Source organism: Copadichromis virginalis, linkage group LG15, assembly GCF_057382275.1.
Source record: "Copadichromis virginalis isolate Kocher_CV1m ecotype Utaka linkage group LG15, C_Virginalis_male_GT1.1, whole genome shotgun sequence".
NCBI classification, from domain to species: Eukaryota; Metazoa; Chordata; class Actinopteri; order Cichliformes; family Cichlidae; genus Copadichromis; species Copadichromis virginalis.
This window is the reverse complement of record NC_140632.1, coordinates 18,485,692-18,501,227: the sequence shown is the minus strand read 5'-3', so window position 1 is coordinate 18,501,227 and position 15,536 is coordinate 18,485,692. Positions and strand designations below refer to the sequence as shown.

The 15,536-nt window shown below is 37.7% G+C and overlaps 1 protein-coding gene across 8 annotated transcripts in view; it reads right to left on the bottom strand.

Annotated features, from left to right (window-relative positions):
• Positions 1–15,536, bottom strand: part of LOC146692252 (DNA (cytosine-5)-methyltransferase 3A-like) — a 101,759-nt gene that overhangs the window by 23,864 nt on the left and 62,359 nt on the right. For all 8 annotated transcript variants that reach the window (XM_085432311.1, XM_085432312.1, XM_085432307.1 and 5 more), the window contains one exon: positions 5,201–5,404. In XM_085432311.1, the coding sequence (XP_085288437.1) occupies positions 5,201–5,404 (204 nt within the window). The remainder of the gene's footprint in view (positions 1–5,200; positions 5,405–15,536) is intronic.

Sequence of the window (15,536 nt, the reverse complement as noted above, 5' to 3'; positions counted from 1 at the left end):
CTGAGAAATGGTAGGTTTCTTCTGGTGTAAAAATCTCAGTCAAATGAAATATGTGGATCAATCTCCGGCAGGAAATAAAAGAGCAGCTGAATGTTGTATAGGCAAAGTTTTATGTCGCTGGCACTAAAATTTATTTCATTTCTCAACAAGAATTTCTGTGTTTTTTTTTAAATATAGAAACACATTCCACTGAAGCAATTTTACAGTAATATTGTAATTAGGTGAACAAGAACCTTCAAGCTGTTGAACTCTTATCTCTGAGTAAAGTCAGCAAAAACAATCACAAGCTGAGAAAACTTGAAGCACTGAATCATGCTTCTTCTGTAGTCTTTTTTTCAGTGTAGCAATGACTGATAAAATAGCCACAAAATGACTACAACTTGGCCTCTGTGTATAAAGTGTGGCCCGATTTTGCATTCATTGGATCCATATAAGACCAACAAGATTGGCTGTTGGATTATAACCTATTAAAAAATGACTAGCTAGTTCTTGCTAAAACTGTCTACAGAAGTAAATAGAATTTATTCAAGATGTTTAAAAAAATCAGTATTCATTGTTTTAACATAAATGGGATCATTTCATGTACAACAGTATATAAATAACAAGAGACAGTTATCAAGTACATTGAAACTAAACAGGTCAAGGACATCAACATCAACTCAAAGAAAACAATGCTCAACCCACACTTGTCTCTGTCAGTCAAAACGGATTTGAATTGATTAAAAGGAATTAGCTTAGTATCTAATTTTTCAAGCTTCTGCAGATTGTTCCACTTCTGTAGAGCACAGTACATAAAAGCCAGTTTCCAGATTGCAGTATTAGCAGAATATTATCTTCAAGGACCAAATAGAGCCTAGTGTAAAATTGATCTACAGTTAAACAAAGAAATGTAAGATTCCCAGGAAGCTTGCCAAGAACTACTTAAATAAAACACTTTTCTCTTCTCACTGTCACCAAACTTCCTCATATTGATCTTGAAGTTGTGTTTTAAAGCCATGCCCAGTTAGGAACCTGAAATAAAAATATTATACTGCATCAATAGAGTTTAAAAATAGAAGCAGAAGAATGTGTCTAAATTAGTAACAGCTAAAATACTCACTGGACAGTTTTCTTGACTGGGATTCTTTCTATAAAATAAGACTTAGTTCATGACATTGGTTTTTGAACCATAGTCTTACATCAAGCCAGAAATGTGTGTGCACATATGTATTTAGTTGTCACTCTTTAAATTGGTGTGCAAATAGAAATATTCAGTTGGTCATCACTATATATATTAGGGGTGCAACGATATTCGTATCGATATTGAACCGTTCGATACAGTGCTTTCGGTTCGGTACGCATATGTATCGAACAATACAAAATTGGTAATTTATTTTATCAACTTTCCTTCTGACGATGCTGTCTGTGTTGAGCGCTCAGTGAATCTGCGTTCGACTACTCCGCCTAGGCTGCACTGTCGAGCGCAGATCCACTGAGCGCTCAACACAGACAGCATAGTCAGAAGGAAGAGCGCAGGGCAAGCTAGCGAGACAGAAGTTAAGCTCTCCTTGCAACATGGCAAATTGAACCTCCCCCACCCTCATTCAGATCTGGCGTTTGGAATTATTTTGGTTTTCATGTGACGTATGACCCTGAAGGTAAGCGAGTCATGGACTAAAGTAAAACAGTATGTTGGATGTGCCACGCAATGCTCAATTACATGGGTGGGAACTAGTGTGTTAGCGCAGTTAGCTCGTTAACGCGTTGGCCGTCCAGCCCCATGCACGGGGCGATCAGGGGTAACTCGTTAACGGAGATTTGCCGTGTTGTGGCGTTAACGTCATTTCAACGAGATTAACGCTAACAGCACTAGTGGGAACACAACGAATATGACTGCACATTTACGCCGACATCATCCTAGTGCAAAGACAAGTGGAAGCAGACAAAAACAACAAGCACGCATGCTACAAACTTTACCCGAGTCATTTAGACAGCCGTTAGCACATGATTCTCCTTATGGGGACCTGATATGTTTAATATGCTGCTGAGAATATAGCCCAGAAGAAGCGTATAGTATAGCTTTTATTTTGGAAAGAGCCATTTCTCTGTAATAAACTCTCTTTTCCAAAGATGAGTGATTCCTCAATCAGATACAGGGCTCGCAATATCGCTAGCCCGACGTCCCGGGGCTAGCGATTTTTCCAGTCGGGCTACCAAAATCTATTTCTTCCCTGCCCGTCGGGCTATCGTAGGAAGGAAAAATATATGTCAATGCTTTTGCATTCTTTCGGAAATGTAGCTGGGTAATTATGTCATTGGCATCGGTGAGCCACTGTCAATATGTGACATATTGAAATCGCGTTTGAATTTGCGCTTGTTTTTTGCTTTCACTTTGCAATCGCGCGAACTGTGTATAGAGAGCGACAGCACTGATCTGTGAGTGATGATAATTTGCGCACCAATTCCTCTGCGTGTGTAAAAGCAGCAGGATATATATTTCAGTTCTGCTGAGCCAAATAAGACAGGTCAGGGTGAAGAAGTGACAGCCAAAGAAAAGCTTAACACAAAACGGAAAAGTTATGACAACTCAGACTATAAGGCAAAAAGAAAGTGCAGCTTTATGGTTTCATGGACAAAAGAATTTCTGTGGCTGCAATATGATGAGCTATATAACCAGGGCTGCACATAAGTGGTCCGCAGGCGCGCATTCGCTGTCAAAATAAAAAACACACACAAGGGTTAGGGTTAAATTTAAAAACTGTACTTTTGAGTTAAAATATATATTTATAATTTTAATAAATGACAAATTAAAAAGGCATGAACATTTTTTTGTATCGAAAAAATATCGAACCGTGACACCAAAGTATCGAACCGAACCGAACCGTGAATTTTGTGTATCGTTGCACCCCTAATATATATATATATATATATATATATATATATGTATATATATATATATATATATATATATATATATATATATATATATACATACATATGTATGAGTCATATACATATGCAGGAGTCCTTCTTTGCACAGCTGATCAGGAAGGCTAGCTCTGTGGTCGGCATGAAGCTGGACACTCTGGTGACAGTGGCAGAGAAAAGGACACTAAAAAAGCTGCTGGACATTATGAACAATGCTGGGCATCCTCTGCACACGGCCATTAACAACCAGGAGAGTCTGTTCAGTGACAGGTTGCTTCTCCCCAAGACAAGAACTAACAGACTTAAAAACTCCTTTGTCCCACACGCCATCAAACTTTTTAACTCCTCTCTGGAGGGGAGAGGGAGGGGAGACAGGAGGACAAAGGAGGGGGGAACAACTAAGCTGTAGTGCCTCTTCACCTCACTGTACAATACCTTGTGCAATACTTTTTGTAAATAGTCAATGGTGCAATAGACCTCAATACTTGAAATGTGCAATTCACTTGTATTTTTATTTTTATTCCTATTTATTCTATTTATCCCCTTCGTATATTTTATTTATATTTGTCTCTGTATTTATATATGTGTGTGTATGTGTGTGTGTGTGTATATATATATATATATATATAATATTCTGTAACTGTAACTTCTGTCGGTGCTGTGCTTTTTGGAAATCGAATTTCCCAGAGGAACCCACCCGAGGGATTAATAAAGTTCTATCTTATCTTATCTTATCTTATCTTATCTTATATAGATATAGATATACATATGCATATACATGTACACATTTAAACTAACATGCATGTTATGGCGTGCCTGTCATCAGAGGGCGCTGTTGTGTGTAAAATAGCATTGACCGTGTACAGGTGAATTTTACTGTTTCTGACCTTTACTCCTAAGCTAATTGTTAAATGTGAATAAAAGTGGTCCTAGAATAAAACCCTGTGGCACACCTTTGTTAACACCACCAGATATCATCCATAAGCCACACTTTGTTTTCAACAACTGAGAAAACCAGTTCTCAGCTTGACTTTTCATCCAATCGAAAGAACCTGATGATTGACAACATTTAATATAAAATATATGTGCTTTGATATAATTAACACTGTTTAAATTGTGGCTTTCAGAGAATGGATACTCTGAAGCAGAGCCATTCAAAATAAACACTATTATTTCACATCACCAGTAAACTGATGACAGAAAATGACAGAGAGGGAGGAGGAGAAGCAACAAATGTTCCCAGCCAGACCGGAGATGAGTCACAGTGACACTCCCGGAGCTTTCAACTATATCAACATCACATATTGTACATGGTCGTCCTAAATGAATTTAGCATCCCAAGTTTTCATGAAAATGGAGATGTTCAATACTGTTTTATCATTTTAAGTAATTCCGATCATGCTGGTTTAAAAGGTGAGAGAATAAAATTAAAGTTTGAAATTAAAGTTTTGGTGAGATTTATTCTGTGAGCTCCGGCTCTTAAATTGAAGAACAAACTCAGATGTTTTAAACTGACCACTCAATCACTTACTACCCACTGTAAATTATTCACTACACAGTGAACTAATCAGTGAACAGATGCAGACAGCTGTTGATACATGCATGTGTCACTGCCACAGAATTATACCCCTAATTATCTCTGCCTCTAAAACAAAGGAAGAACACTGACACTTTAGTGTTACTATGCTCTGTAATTGAAAAAAATCTCACTACAGCATTTAAATATACATTTGTAACACATATCATATGTGATTTTCAGACCTACTGTCTGAAGTTTAACTCAATTTTAAAGCCCTCCAAAAAAAGGCGTCAGAAATTCACAGAGTGTGAAGGTGGGGCCAGGCTTGTTGTATGGAGGGAAAAAGAGGTTTAAGTCATAGAAAAAAAGCTGTAGGAATGAGTGTGACTGGGTGAAAGCATCTTTAGTACATGGTTGAATGTAGTAAAGGTTCTTTAAGTGCTCAGTAATAAGCATGTTATAGTTTTATGCCCAAAAGGCTGCTAGTGTTCACTGTCATCAAACAAGCACAAGGCTTTTTATTACAATGGACCAACTCTGCATGCACCCTTCATCTGGACCTCAAAGAAGCATAAAAGGAGTGACACACTAGTGGTGTCTGGTCTGCAACAGAGTATTATTAGATCCACCTTTTGGGCTTTTCTAAAATACACTGCAGTGCATCTGGTGAAGTCTGAAGTAAGAAATACAAGTTGGTTCAGCGAGCGTGAATCTGAGCCTCGAGCCCGGAGGATGTATGGGGTTGGACCAAAAATGACAGCCAGAATCTCTCACCTGGTATTCAATCTCACTGGGCGTGGCCTGTTCTCCCCTGGCGACCGGCTCGGGTGTCACAGCGACCGTCGGAGAGGCAGGGTCTGTGTGTTGTTGTGAAGGGGGAGGGGCAGGGCTGGCGGGCTCCTCCTCTTTCTGAAAGTCAGCTTCTGAGAGGTCATCCATCATGTTTATCTCTGCCTCTCGGTAGGCCCGTCGCTCTGCCTGCGAGAGAGGAAGGATACTTTTATTCCATCAACGTTGTTTGATGCACAGGTGTTGAGTTCACAGGATGACACAGGGGAAAAGTCCTTCCCACAAGAATTAAACACAAATGCCTTTAATGCTTTAATAAAAACACAAAAGAAGCATGTTCCCAAAATATCAATTATGAGATAATAAAAACACAGATTTCTCCTCTGGTAGATGCGAGTACATGCTGGCAGGTTGATAAACATGATTGAAACAAGAGAAGGTGGTCAGATAATATGTTTTTTTCTCCAACTGTTGCAAAAACAAGCAATTTATTTTAGTTTTGAAATGCTAATTTTCTAGATACTCTTCAGAAAAGTTGCCTAGTCACTTATATGCATGGTTCCTAAACATCACGAAAAGATGAATATATGAGGGTTTTTTTTATAATTGTGTGGAAAGTTTTAAACAAAGTAGCCTGATATCAGTCAGAGGGAACTGAACTGACTTGTCCCACTCTGACTCACACGGAGGAGAACAGTAGATTAAATCATATCTATACTTGTCTTGAAAATCTGAGGTTAATTAACATTTGGAAGTGATACAGACTGACTGAAGGCTTTAGTGTGTTATATTCCAGTACACGTCAAACTGTGGAGCCTGCTTTTGACTTTTCTACTAAAAACTAATGCAGAAACTGGTGCGCTAAAAGTCATTAAAGTCTCTGATGCTCAAAATTTCCTGGCTAGGAGATCCGGTCTGGTGTTAAAGGTGTCACCTCATATTCAAACTAAATCTATGCCCAAAATCTTTTAATTTTCTACCTCACCAAGGCTCTTTGTCAAAGGATGGTTTGGCAAAGCTATGAGGTAATGTCAGCATTATCTTACAAGAAGGAAAATGTATAAAATGTTGTATTTGAAGTAATTGGAAGTTTTAATCAAGTTAAAAACATTAGAAATTAACAAGTGGACACATTGACAACAAATTGTTTTTCAGCTCAAGTTAATATTTATTAGGCCCTGGAAAAATAACTGTAAAAATGTTCCAATTTTTGACCTTATGTGAGTGTAAGAACAAATTAAAATTCCTATTACTAATTTCTGCTCCATGTCAAAATTTCCAACACCAGACTCACGATTTATGTCCGACTTTTTATCAGATTTTCCTTTGGGCAAACCTCCCACATGTACGCATATCCTCCTCCACCAGTACTGATATCATTAGATAATAGATTACTCATTCAAATGTTTCATCAAATAAGACTTCACGTTTACAATAGGTTGTGTGGGTTTGCCATTTTGCTCTTGCTATTTTACTGCGAGTAGAAATATGAGAAGAATGAGAAAAAAATGCAAACAAAAGGTCCCTGGCTCAATGGTTTCTTTGGCAAGTGAACAAGCAAAAAATGTACTACTGAATACTGAAGCAGCATTTAAACAAATGTTTTGCTATTTCAACTTTCTACCACAAATCAAGAAGTCAGCAGATCTCAGAGCTGGGCCAAATCAGCCAGGGGCTCAGCAAATGTCCCTCCACATACTGGTGTGGTAAATTTAACTTTTTAAGTTGCTTTAACCTGCCTACAATTTTCGCACAGCTGCAAGCCACATTGGAACCCACCTGGGTCTCACAAGAGGGCCATAAATTAGGCAGGTGGAAGCATCAGTCTTCTTTTTTACTCTATTTGTCCTGAGTGAAAAATGAATATGAATGATGTGAATAATGTCAGGTTATTTGAAATTTTAAACATTGTAAAAGTAGGTAAATAATAAACACACATAAATAGATATAGACCTATGTAGCTTTGAGTTCTGATATAGTGAATAAGAGATTCCAATCAAGATAACTATAGATAACTAATACGAGCTAAACTCAAAATATTATTTAATTATTGTACACATACAATTCAGAATAAAAGAAATGACTGACTATTATTACCTGTATTTATTTTTTACTATTTTTTTTTTTTAATTTGGACAACAACAACAGTGTTGCTCTGATTGTCATCATCCCAGGGTTGGGATTTTCATTGACTATATTTAAGTTTGTATTTTATGGTTCTTGTATTTGCTTGTTGTCCACCTTTTCCTCTGTCTCTGTCTTCATGTTTAGCATGTGTCATTTGGTCATGTCATGTTTTACTGTGAAGGCTAGTCTTCTGCAGTGTCTTACTCTAACTTTTCTTCCTGCTTTTCTCTCGCCTTTGTCAATTACATCCAGCAGTGTCAGGATTCAGTTCCCTATCAGTCCTCAGTGTGTATATATAGTGCTTACTCTGTTCTGTCTTCTGTCATGTTGTCTGCTTAGAGTATATGAAACTATCAGTTTACTTCCTCCTTGTGTCCTGGTGCCCTTTTCCTCGTATCCTGTGTTCATTCAGTTTGGTTAACTGTTGATTGGTGAGGGGTTTTTTTTGTTCCTATTCAACTCTCCACACAGCTACACTGTGACATGAATAGCACAGGTTTAAGAATTTAAACAATAACACCCAAACTCAAAAGAAAAAAGTGACTCTAGAAACTTTTGAAGATAGTTAAAAAGATGACAGCTGACTGGCAACTTCATCAGCTATTATGTACGTTAAAATCTTCCCTGCATATTACTGTCATTGATCATGTCTGGCATGCCCGCGCCTGTCGAGGACATCGTCTCCTCCTCATGTGTGTTTCCCCATCTATGATAAACTTTGTTTTATTTCTGCTGGTCCGTAGCCAAACACTGTCCTTCGAGGAAGTCTCATAACTGATGCTTTTTGTGGTTCTTTCTAGCTAAAGTGGCGGCTGCTCTAGATCAGGGCCCTGCTGCCTCGAGCTGCAGGAACAATCCTTTAATTGTTCCTCTAAACAGGAAGTGAGTGGGGAAAGAGGGTGCGGTGGGGAGGGAGTTCAGTGGGTTCAACTTAGGAAGGAGAGAGAGAAAGAGAGGAAGAGAAAACAAAGAGCGAGAGAGTAAATAGGATTATATCATAAAACTGGAGAATACAGCACAGACAGAATGCGCAGCTCTTTGAGTGGAAGTCAGGAAGACACAGAGCTCAGATTTTCAACTTAGAGTTGACTTCATTGTACAGCAGTTGTGACCAATTACAACATCATACTATAAAAATACACGATTAAAATTACAAGTCTTGTATTCATACTTTCCCTAAAGTACAAAAGTACACCAACCCCACCAAATGTGAATGAGTTTCATTATTAGTTTAATAGAGAGTGGGTTAAGGAGTTTGAGCTGTACTTTAATATTTTAGAAGTCAATGATCAGCTTTGTGTATAAAATCCTTGGAAAAAACAAACATTTGAATTCACTCAGACTGGCCTTTAGGCTCCGATCAATGCCTGTGGTTGCAAAAAGACTTGAGGTCTATGTCAAATCAGCCCTCAGCTCCCTTTATTTATGACCTTAATAAAACCTTTCCTGATGACTTTATGGTCTCAGTCACTAGTTTCCTGTGTTACTGAATAAAACCTGATTTTAATTTTGTAAACAGCACCCATTAGAGTTTAAAAGAAAGATAAATCAGGGTCTGGTTTACCCTTTGATTGACAATTTGCTACTGTATGAGAGTGGAGCGTTGCTCGATTTCTAGTTCAATCCATCCCTTCCTTTTTCAAAGCATTTTGTGGTGGCTGACATACTCATCTCTGGACTTAACAGGAAAAGTTTGACGTCACAGTGGCTACAATCATCTTTATAATTTCTAAACACTCCACGCTTAGACTGGACTAGCTTTGCATCATCAAGTTCTTTATTCATCGTCTACTGGGCCTTGATGTTGCCCGTCATGTCATCCTCCAATGCAAGATGTTTTTATCTCCACTCCCCTTAGAGATTAAAGGGTTAGATATTAGAAAATGGAGACCCCAGAGGACAAACATGTGAAATAAAAGCAAAGAGATGGAAAGAGATACAGCAAGGAGACATTTTAAAGTGGACATAGCTACATATTTTTATTCTTGTACTCCACTTAAGTAGCTTTGCATGATTCATAAAACAACGTAATCCAGTTTTATTTTTCCAACTGAACCTTAAGGAAGCCCCTCAGTTCATTATTGTCTATTTCTGATGTCATATATAGCCAAGAACTAAAAAAAAAAGTACAAACTCAATGTTTATAGCAGTCTGATGCCTGAACTTTTGGATTACATGAACAGATACTGACATTGTTATTTAAAAGTTTGAACAGGAGCACACTGGCCTCCAAATTTTAGTGAAAAGTAAGAATAAGTAAATATCAGAAGGGCACTTAGAAAGCGCAGACCTCCACCAAGGCCATTTTTAAATAAAGTAATCCAGGTCGGCACCAAAATAGTAAAGGTTCTTTTTTTTATACCTCTCCTCAAATTTCATGGAAACTGGTAATATTGCACATTTCATAACATTACAACCTAAAACTCATAATTGTACATAAGGATGGGATTTGAGTAAGCATAGTGCCCACCTGTGATTATCAGTAATAGCTACCTGCAGAAAATCAAACTTCGGTGCTGAAAGATGACACAGTAATGTGGCCCTGAGTTGAGCTCTCAGCTTAAAAAACAAAAAAACCCAAAAAAAACTAACCATGTGCTCACTCCTACAGGTGAGGTCCTATTGACCTAAAATCTTTCTAACACTAAAGAGAACCATTTGTTTGTTACTGGAGCTGATGTAGAAACCTGCTGCATTCTGCTAAATAGAAAAAAGAAAAGGAGAAAAATGGTGAGGGCTACTGATGGCATAAATTCACGTGGAGGAGACAGTTTGTGACGGTGTTCTCCCGAGTATGACCCCGAGGTGAGAAGGTCACTTTTTCTCACTCCTGTTGGCCTCTGACCTCATAAAATCCTAATCAGCCTGTTACATGGATCATAGACAAACCACACACACACTCGCTCACTCACATACACAAAGAAAGTGAGGAAATCTCCATATGTCTTCACTGGTCCCTAAAACATCTGGGAGACTTAAATAAAAAAACTGTTTTTTTCCTTCCTGCAGCTAAATGGCAGCTATTTTTATTTTTTTATTAGTGCAAATGTTTTGTGCACTAAAAGTAAAGCAAGCACACACAAAAAATACACTTATTTTGCAGTTGACCTCTCTTGAAAATACTAAATCAAGTGGATATTTGGTGTGAACACAGCTGGCTTTGTTATGAGTTTAGAAGCTATAACTAACTAAATACTTTGTGGTTTACATTAAACAGCTGTTCATACTGACCCTCCTATAATAATCCAAATTCTTTACAATCTCAGAAAAAGGCTTCCCAGGCCCTTTCATCAATATATATAAATTTTTGTCTAAGGAAATAATCTAGGCTGTAGTATCCAGTGCAGACCGACTGATTTCATATGAATTGAGCCCTTTGGCATTTAAAAGCCTGATGTTCTTTGTGTTTTGTCATTTTTACGAGAATTATAGAACCAAGAAGAAACAGGTTTCAGCCTTGTGATAATTTTCTCACATCACTCTGATCTTTTCTTGAAAGTGTTCTAATCTTTCTGTCGAACACAGAACAAACTGAGAAAATCCTCTGGATAAACTGCACAAATGTCTGGTGTATTTTTATTTAACAGTGTAATGGTGCACAGATTACATATGTACACATTAACCAGTTATTACTGTGTTAGTCTGGACAAGCTGACAGTCCTTTGCTTAGATTTCAGATTCCAAATCTTTACTCCAAGGATTTTGCTTATATATGGGAACTTTCTGATGGGCAGATGTTGTTTCATGGATTTGTTCTCTTAATGTCTTCAGACAGGCCACACTTCAGAAGCCAAGTTCACACAATTTTCATCAATTAATTCTTGTTTGGTTATTTTCCCTAACAAAAATATTAGATCTAGTTTCTTGCCATAATTTTCACCTGGTTTTCTGCCCCACAGTTTGAGATCCACTGATGTAATCCCAGACCAGAGTGGCTGGACTGTGGCGGCCACACCATCTGTTGCAGGATGAGTTGTTCTTCGTGTGGCTGAAGATAGATCTTTATGACTCTGGCTGTGAGTTTGGTGTCGTTGTCAGGCTGCAGAACGAATCTGGAGCCGATCAGATGCCTCCCTGCTGGTATTTTGTGACCATAAAATAAGTTCCTATACCTTCTGCAGTCTGTATGTGTGCATGCTGGATGAACCGTAGTTTGACATTTTTAACATACACACATGTCGCCCTTATTTACATTCCTTCCATCTTTGTTTAGGCATTCTTGTCATTTTACCCTAGCAATGTAATTCACCACAATATTTTGCCACAGTAACAATGACCTTCAGGGTCAGACCTTAAAATGTTATGCAGATACAGCAGGAATTAGTCCAATTACGGGTTTGGAATTCAAAAGTTTTTAGGCTTGATGCCTGAAAAAAGGTCAGCTGTTAACACCAGCTGTAGAAATTTTGTTTTGTTCTACAACATTAAATATGCAAATATACCAGTCTTGAATTTTGGCCCTTTTATGTGTCCCGCAGAAAGTGATTGTGAATAAGTGGCTAAATGAGCTGGTTTTAAAGTAGTGAAGTAGGCCACGAAGTGCTGTACAGAAGAACCAAAGTGTTAAAAAGAAAAGCAGCAAGTCTAGAGGGCAGGAAAAACAAAGCTGGGCTCCAGTCTAATATCTTAGTTTAGAAAGATTCCCAAGTCATTGAAGAGACCCTGAAGTATCTGCTTGTCAGGCATAATAAGAGCTCTAAATACTTTAAAAAAAGCTGCTTCAGGTCGTCATTTATAACCTCATTTGGCAGAGGATACACTGGACCATCATTCACGGAAGTATAGAAGAAAACAATATGCTGTAATCCACAGCCACGCTCTATCAGACTGTTCATGAAAACAACCGACATAACTGACAAGCGCCACAGATAATGTGTTAAATAATTAGTTCTTCACTTCATGTCATGACCTGCTGTCATGTTTTTAACCTCAAATGAGAGTTTGTTAAACCCACAGCTGAAGATTAAGCTGCTGAGATAAAATCTACTCTAAGTTATTGCTTTGCGTGAAGAACGTAGGTTTATATATAAAAATATCTGAGGTATAAGTGAACTGAACATGAAATATTTAGACAATAAGATTGGTGGGCTGATTAAGGTCCAGAGGGAACACTGGGACTGTAGTTTGATGTGCTTCATAGAGACGTTGCCACACTCACGTGAATACACACACTCTGACTGTACTTGTCTTCAGGACTTTTCGGTTAATCTGAGCGATAAGAAGAAATGTGTGAGGACTGTGTGTGGATAGCTGTGATTTAAATATGGTGTAGAATAGGGCTGTGTCATATTGTACTGTCTGTGATAACAAGGGTATAATGTTTTACATGATAGAACAGTGCCATGTCGAGATATAAATTATACAATAATGCTTAAGTTGCCTAGCAACAACGACACAAGCCCAAACATGTCTAAGAGCAGGAGCAGCGTGCTGATGACCACTGAGTACCTAAAAAAGGACAACCACCTCTATCCTCTAAGCAAAATTATTGGAAAAACATGCTTAAAAGCTGTTACCATTAAAGGTGGAAACAACAAACTTGTTTCACCAAGTCTACAAAAGAGGCGATACTAACAGCTGGTGACGTGTAACACAAAAGTAAATAAATGACTCAATCAAACATCGCTGGAGTATTTGTTAGTTGCACTCTATGTGGCAGGAAGAGCAAATGCTGGATGGTTATTACTCATGCGGTTATGTGGTGGTACAGGAGGGCTTTAAGCGACTGGCTAAAAAGCTCGACATCCCAGGTGGAAAATATTGCTTTAATTTCTGTTTTATTATGCGACAATATTTGTGCAGGCTCCTAAAGAATTACAAGGTTAAGTTACTTTAGTTAAATGTTAAACCGAAGTGTCATGATTATGTTATAGTTAAAATTCTCAGGACATCATTGTAAGCTCCATATTGTTATATTTTGCTTTCTAGTCATTGAGCTCATTTACTTTTTCCTATTTTCTGATTAAGTGAGCTCCTTCTGTTCTGTAGTTTTTACCACACTGTACCATTTTAATTGAGCTATTCTACTTATTTTATGCTTTGTTGTTATATGTTGTGTTTAAAGGTTTGGTATAAATGAAGTTTATCTTAAAACACAAAGAAGAAAAGACTGTAAGGGGGTAGGACTGATCATGTATCAATTCCACACTTTTTTAGAAACAAAGGTAAGACACTGAAAATCTGAACTGTTCACATCATCCTAGACTCCAAGATAAAGAACAACCAAGACTGGATCCCAACGATCCTTCATTCTAATCACACACATGACAGGGGCAGAAAATTAAGCTCAGTGCTGCCTCTAAGAGGGGCAACTCTTATAGTGAGGGTGGAGATGCTCTGCAGAACCAGAAGGACACCTGGTGAACCTCACCATGGAGATGCCCATTGTGAAGCAGTAATAGTCCAGAGTTTGAGGATTGTACGGAAGACATCCACCCAAAGTTCAGGAAAAGAGGTCCTGAAACTCTGGGTTTTGCTGCAGTTCATTCTCATGGAATTTATACCTTAAAGCTAAGAATAAATATTCAGAGAAATCATCACAAACATTTCATCATCACTAACGACACAGCACAGCAAAACATTACAATCCAATGCAATCTCCAGCTTCTACATCATGCGTATCAGAATCTCAATGGAGGTTTTCTGTGTTGTTTACAGGAGCAGTTTTGACTATGAGGTGATAACCTCTTAATATTACCACCTTACGATTGTGACAGCCATGCGCACTGTAACTGTGATATAAAATGTTCATCCTGTTTCTTCTCTAAATTCTAAATTGTAATTTGATCTCAACCTGGGCTCATCTAAACTTTTTGCTGTTGCTGTGAAAGAAACTCAATCATTACGTGTAGCATCTGGACCGGATCATCTCATTAGAGGACTTGGAGCTGGCTCGTGCTGCTGAGTGAACTCGGCCAAAGCCAGTCCTGCTTACTGGATGAAACTGTGTTTGTTGCCTGGCAACCTTAGCTGATTGAACACTCCACCAGGAAGTTTTTTTCATGGATGAGGATGACTCACTGGTGACAGGCAGATATGCATTCATCACCTGCTTGGGTTTCTGTGAGCGCAGGGCTCTGGGCTGAAATAACCTGCAGGGTCAGCTTCATGCAACCAGCACTACATAAAAAAACACAAAGGGATTTGTCACCTTTATTCAAACTGTGGATGCAGTGAAGGCAAAAAATTATTATTAATCTGATAATATTACTGGTAGCTTTACAGAGAATTTATAGCACAAAAAGGTTTTACATGCAGTTATTTCAGCACAAACTACTATTTGGACCGTTATTTGGTGTACTCCATATGGCCAACACTAAGTTTCGCAATAAGCAATACATTGAAATATATTCCAATATAGTGCACATATACTTGTATACTTAGATATTTATTTTTTACTATATTACCTTATTTATATTATATGTATATATATGTTTATATTTTACTTTGTCTTACAGCTAGGACTGCTACAAATAAAGAAACATACGTAGACAGATGTTAACTAAGCAATGAATTATGAGTAAGCACAGCTGTTTGTGGGCTTTATAGGACAGAATACACTTGCAGTATAGGGCATGCACTAAAAACTGAATTAAGATCATTAGAGCAACAGCATTTTTCACAGTTTAAACATATGTATATGACACAATTTATCACATTCTTTAGTGTTAGCTAGCAAGACTTTGAAGTAAATGTATTTTAAAGAACACATGCTTTGTCTCTTCAAATCATGATGGCAACGAAGAAAACAGAGCTTTAAAACAAATGGTAACCGTTGTATTTTAACCCAAACCATCATCTGTTTCTAAAATATGTAAACCAAATCATCTTTAACAATAATCAACGATAACCAGTAGGCCTTACTTCCTACAAGCCAACAAACAGTTGTGCTTAGTGTGGCCACAAAAGTTTATATGTTAGTTTACTCTGTCAACAAGTACTATACAATGGTGCCGGTTAACATGCCTGTTATCTGCTTTCTTGCACAGATCCCTTATTTTTTGTAAAAATCTAAAAGAAGAAACTTAAATCAAGGAGGAGTATTGAATAGAAATATTAATATTAGGAATACAAATATAATAAATAAATGCAGATATTGTGTTATGAGGTAAGAATTTCTGTATCTGGTGTTGGAGAAAGTGCTGCTGCCAGTCTGGTAAGAAAATTTCCCCCCTTTAAAAATTTAAAACATTAT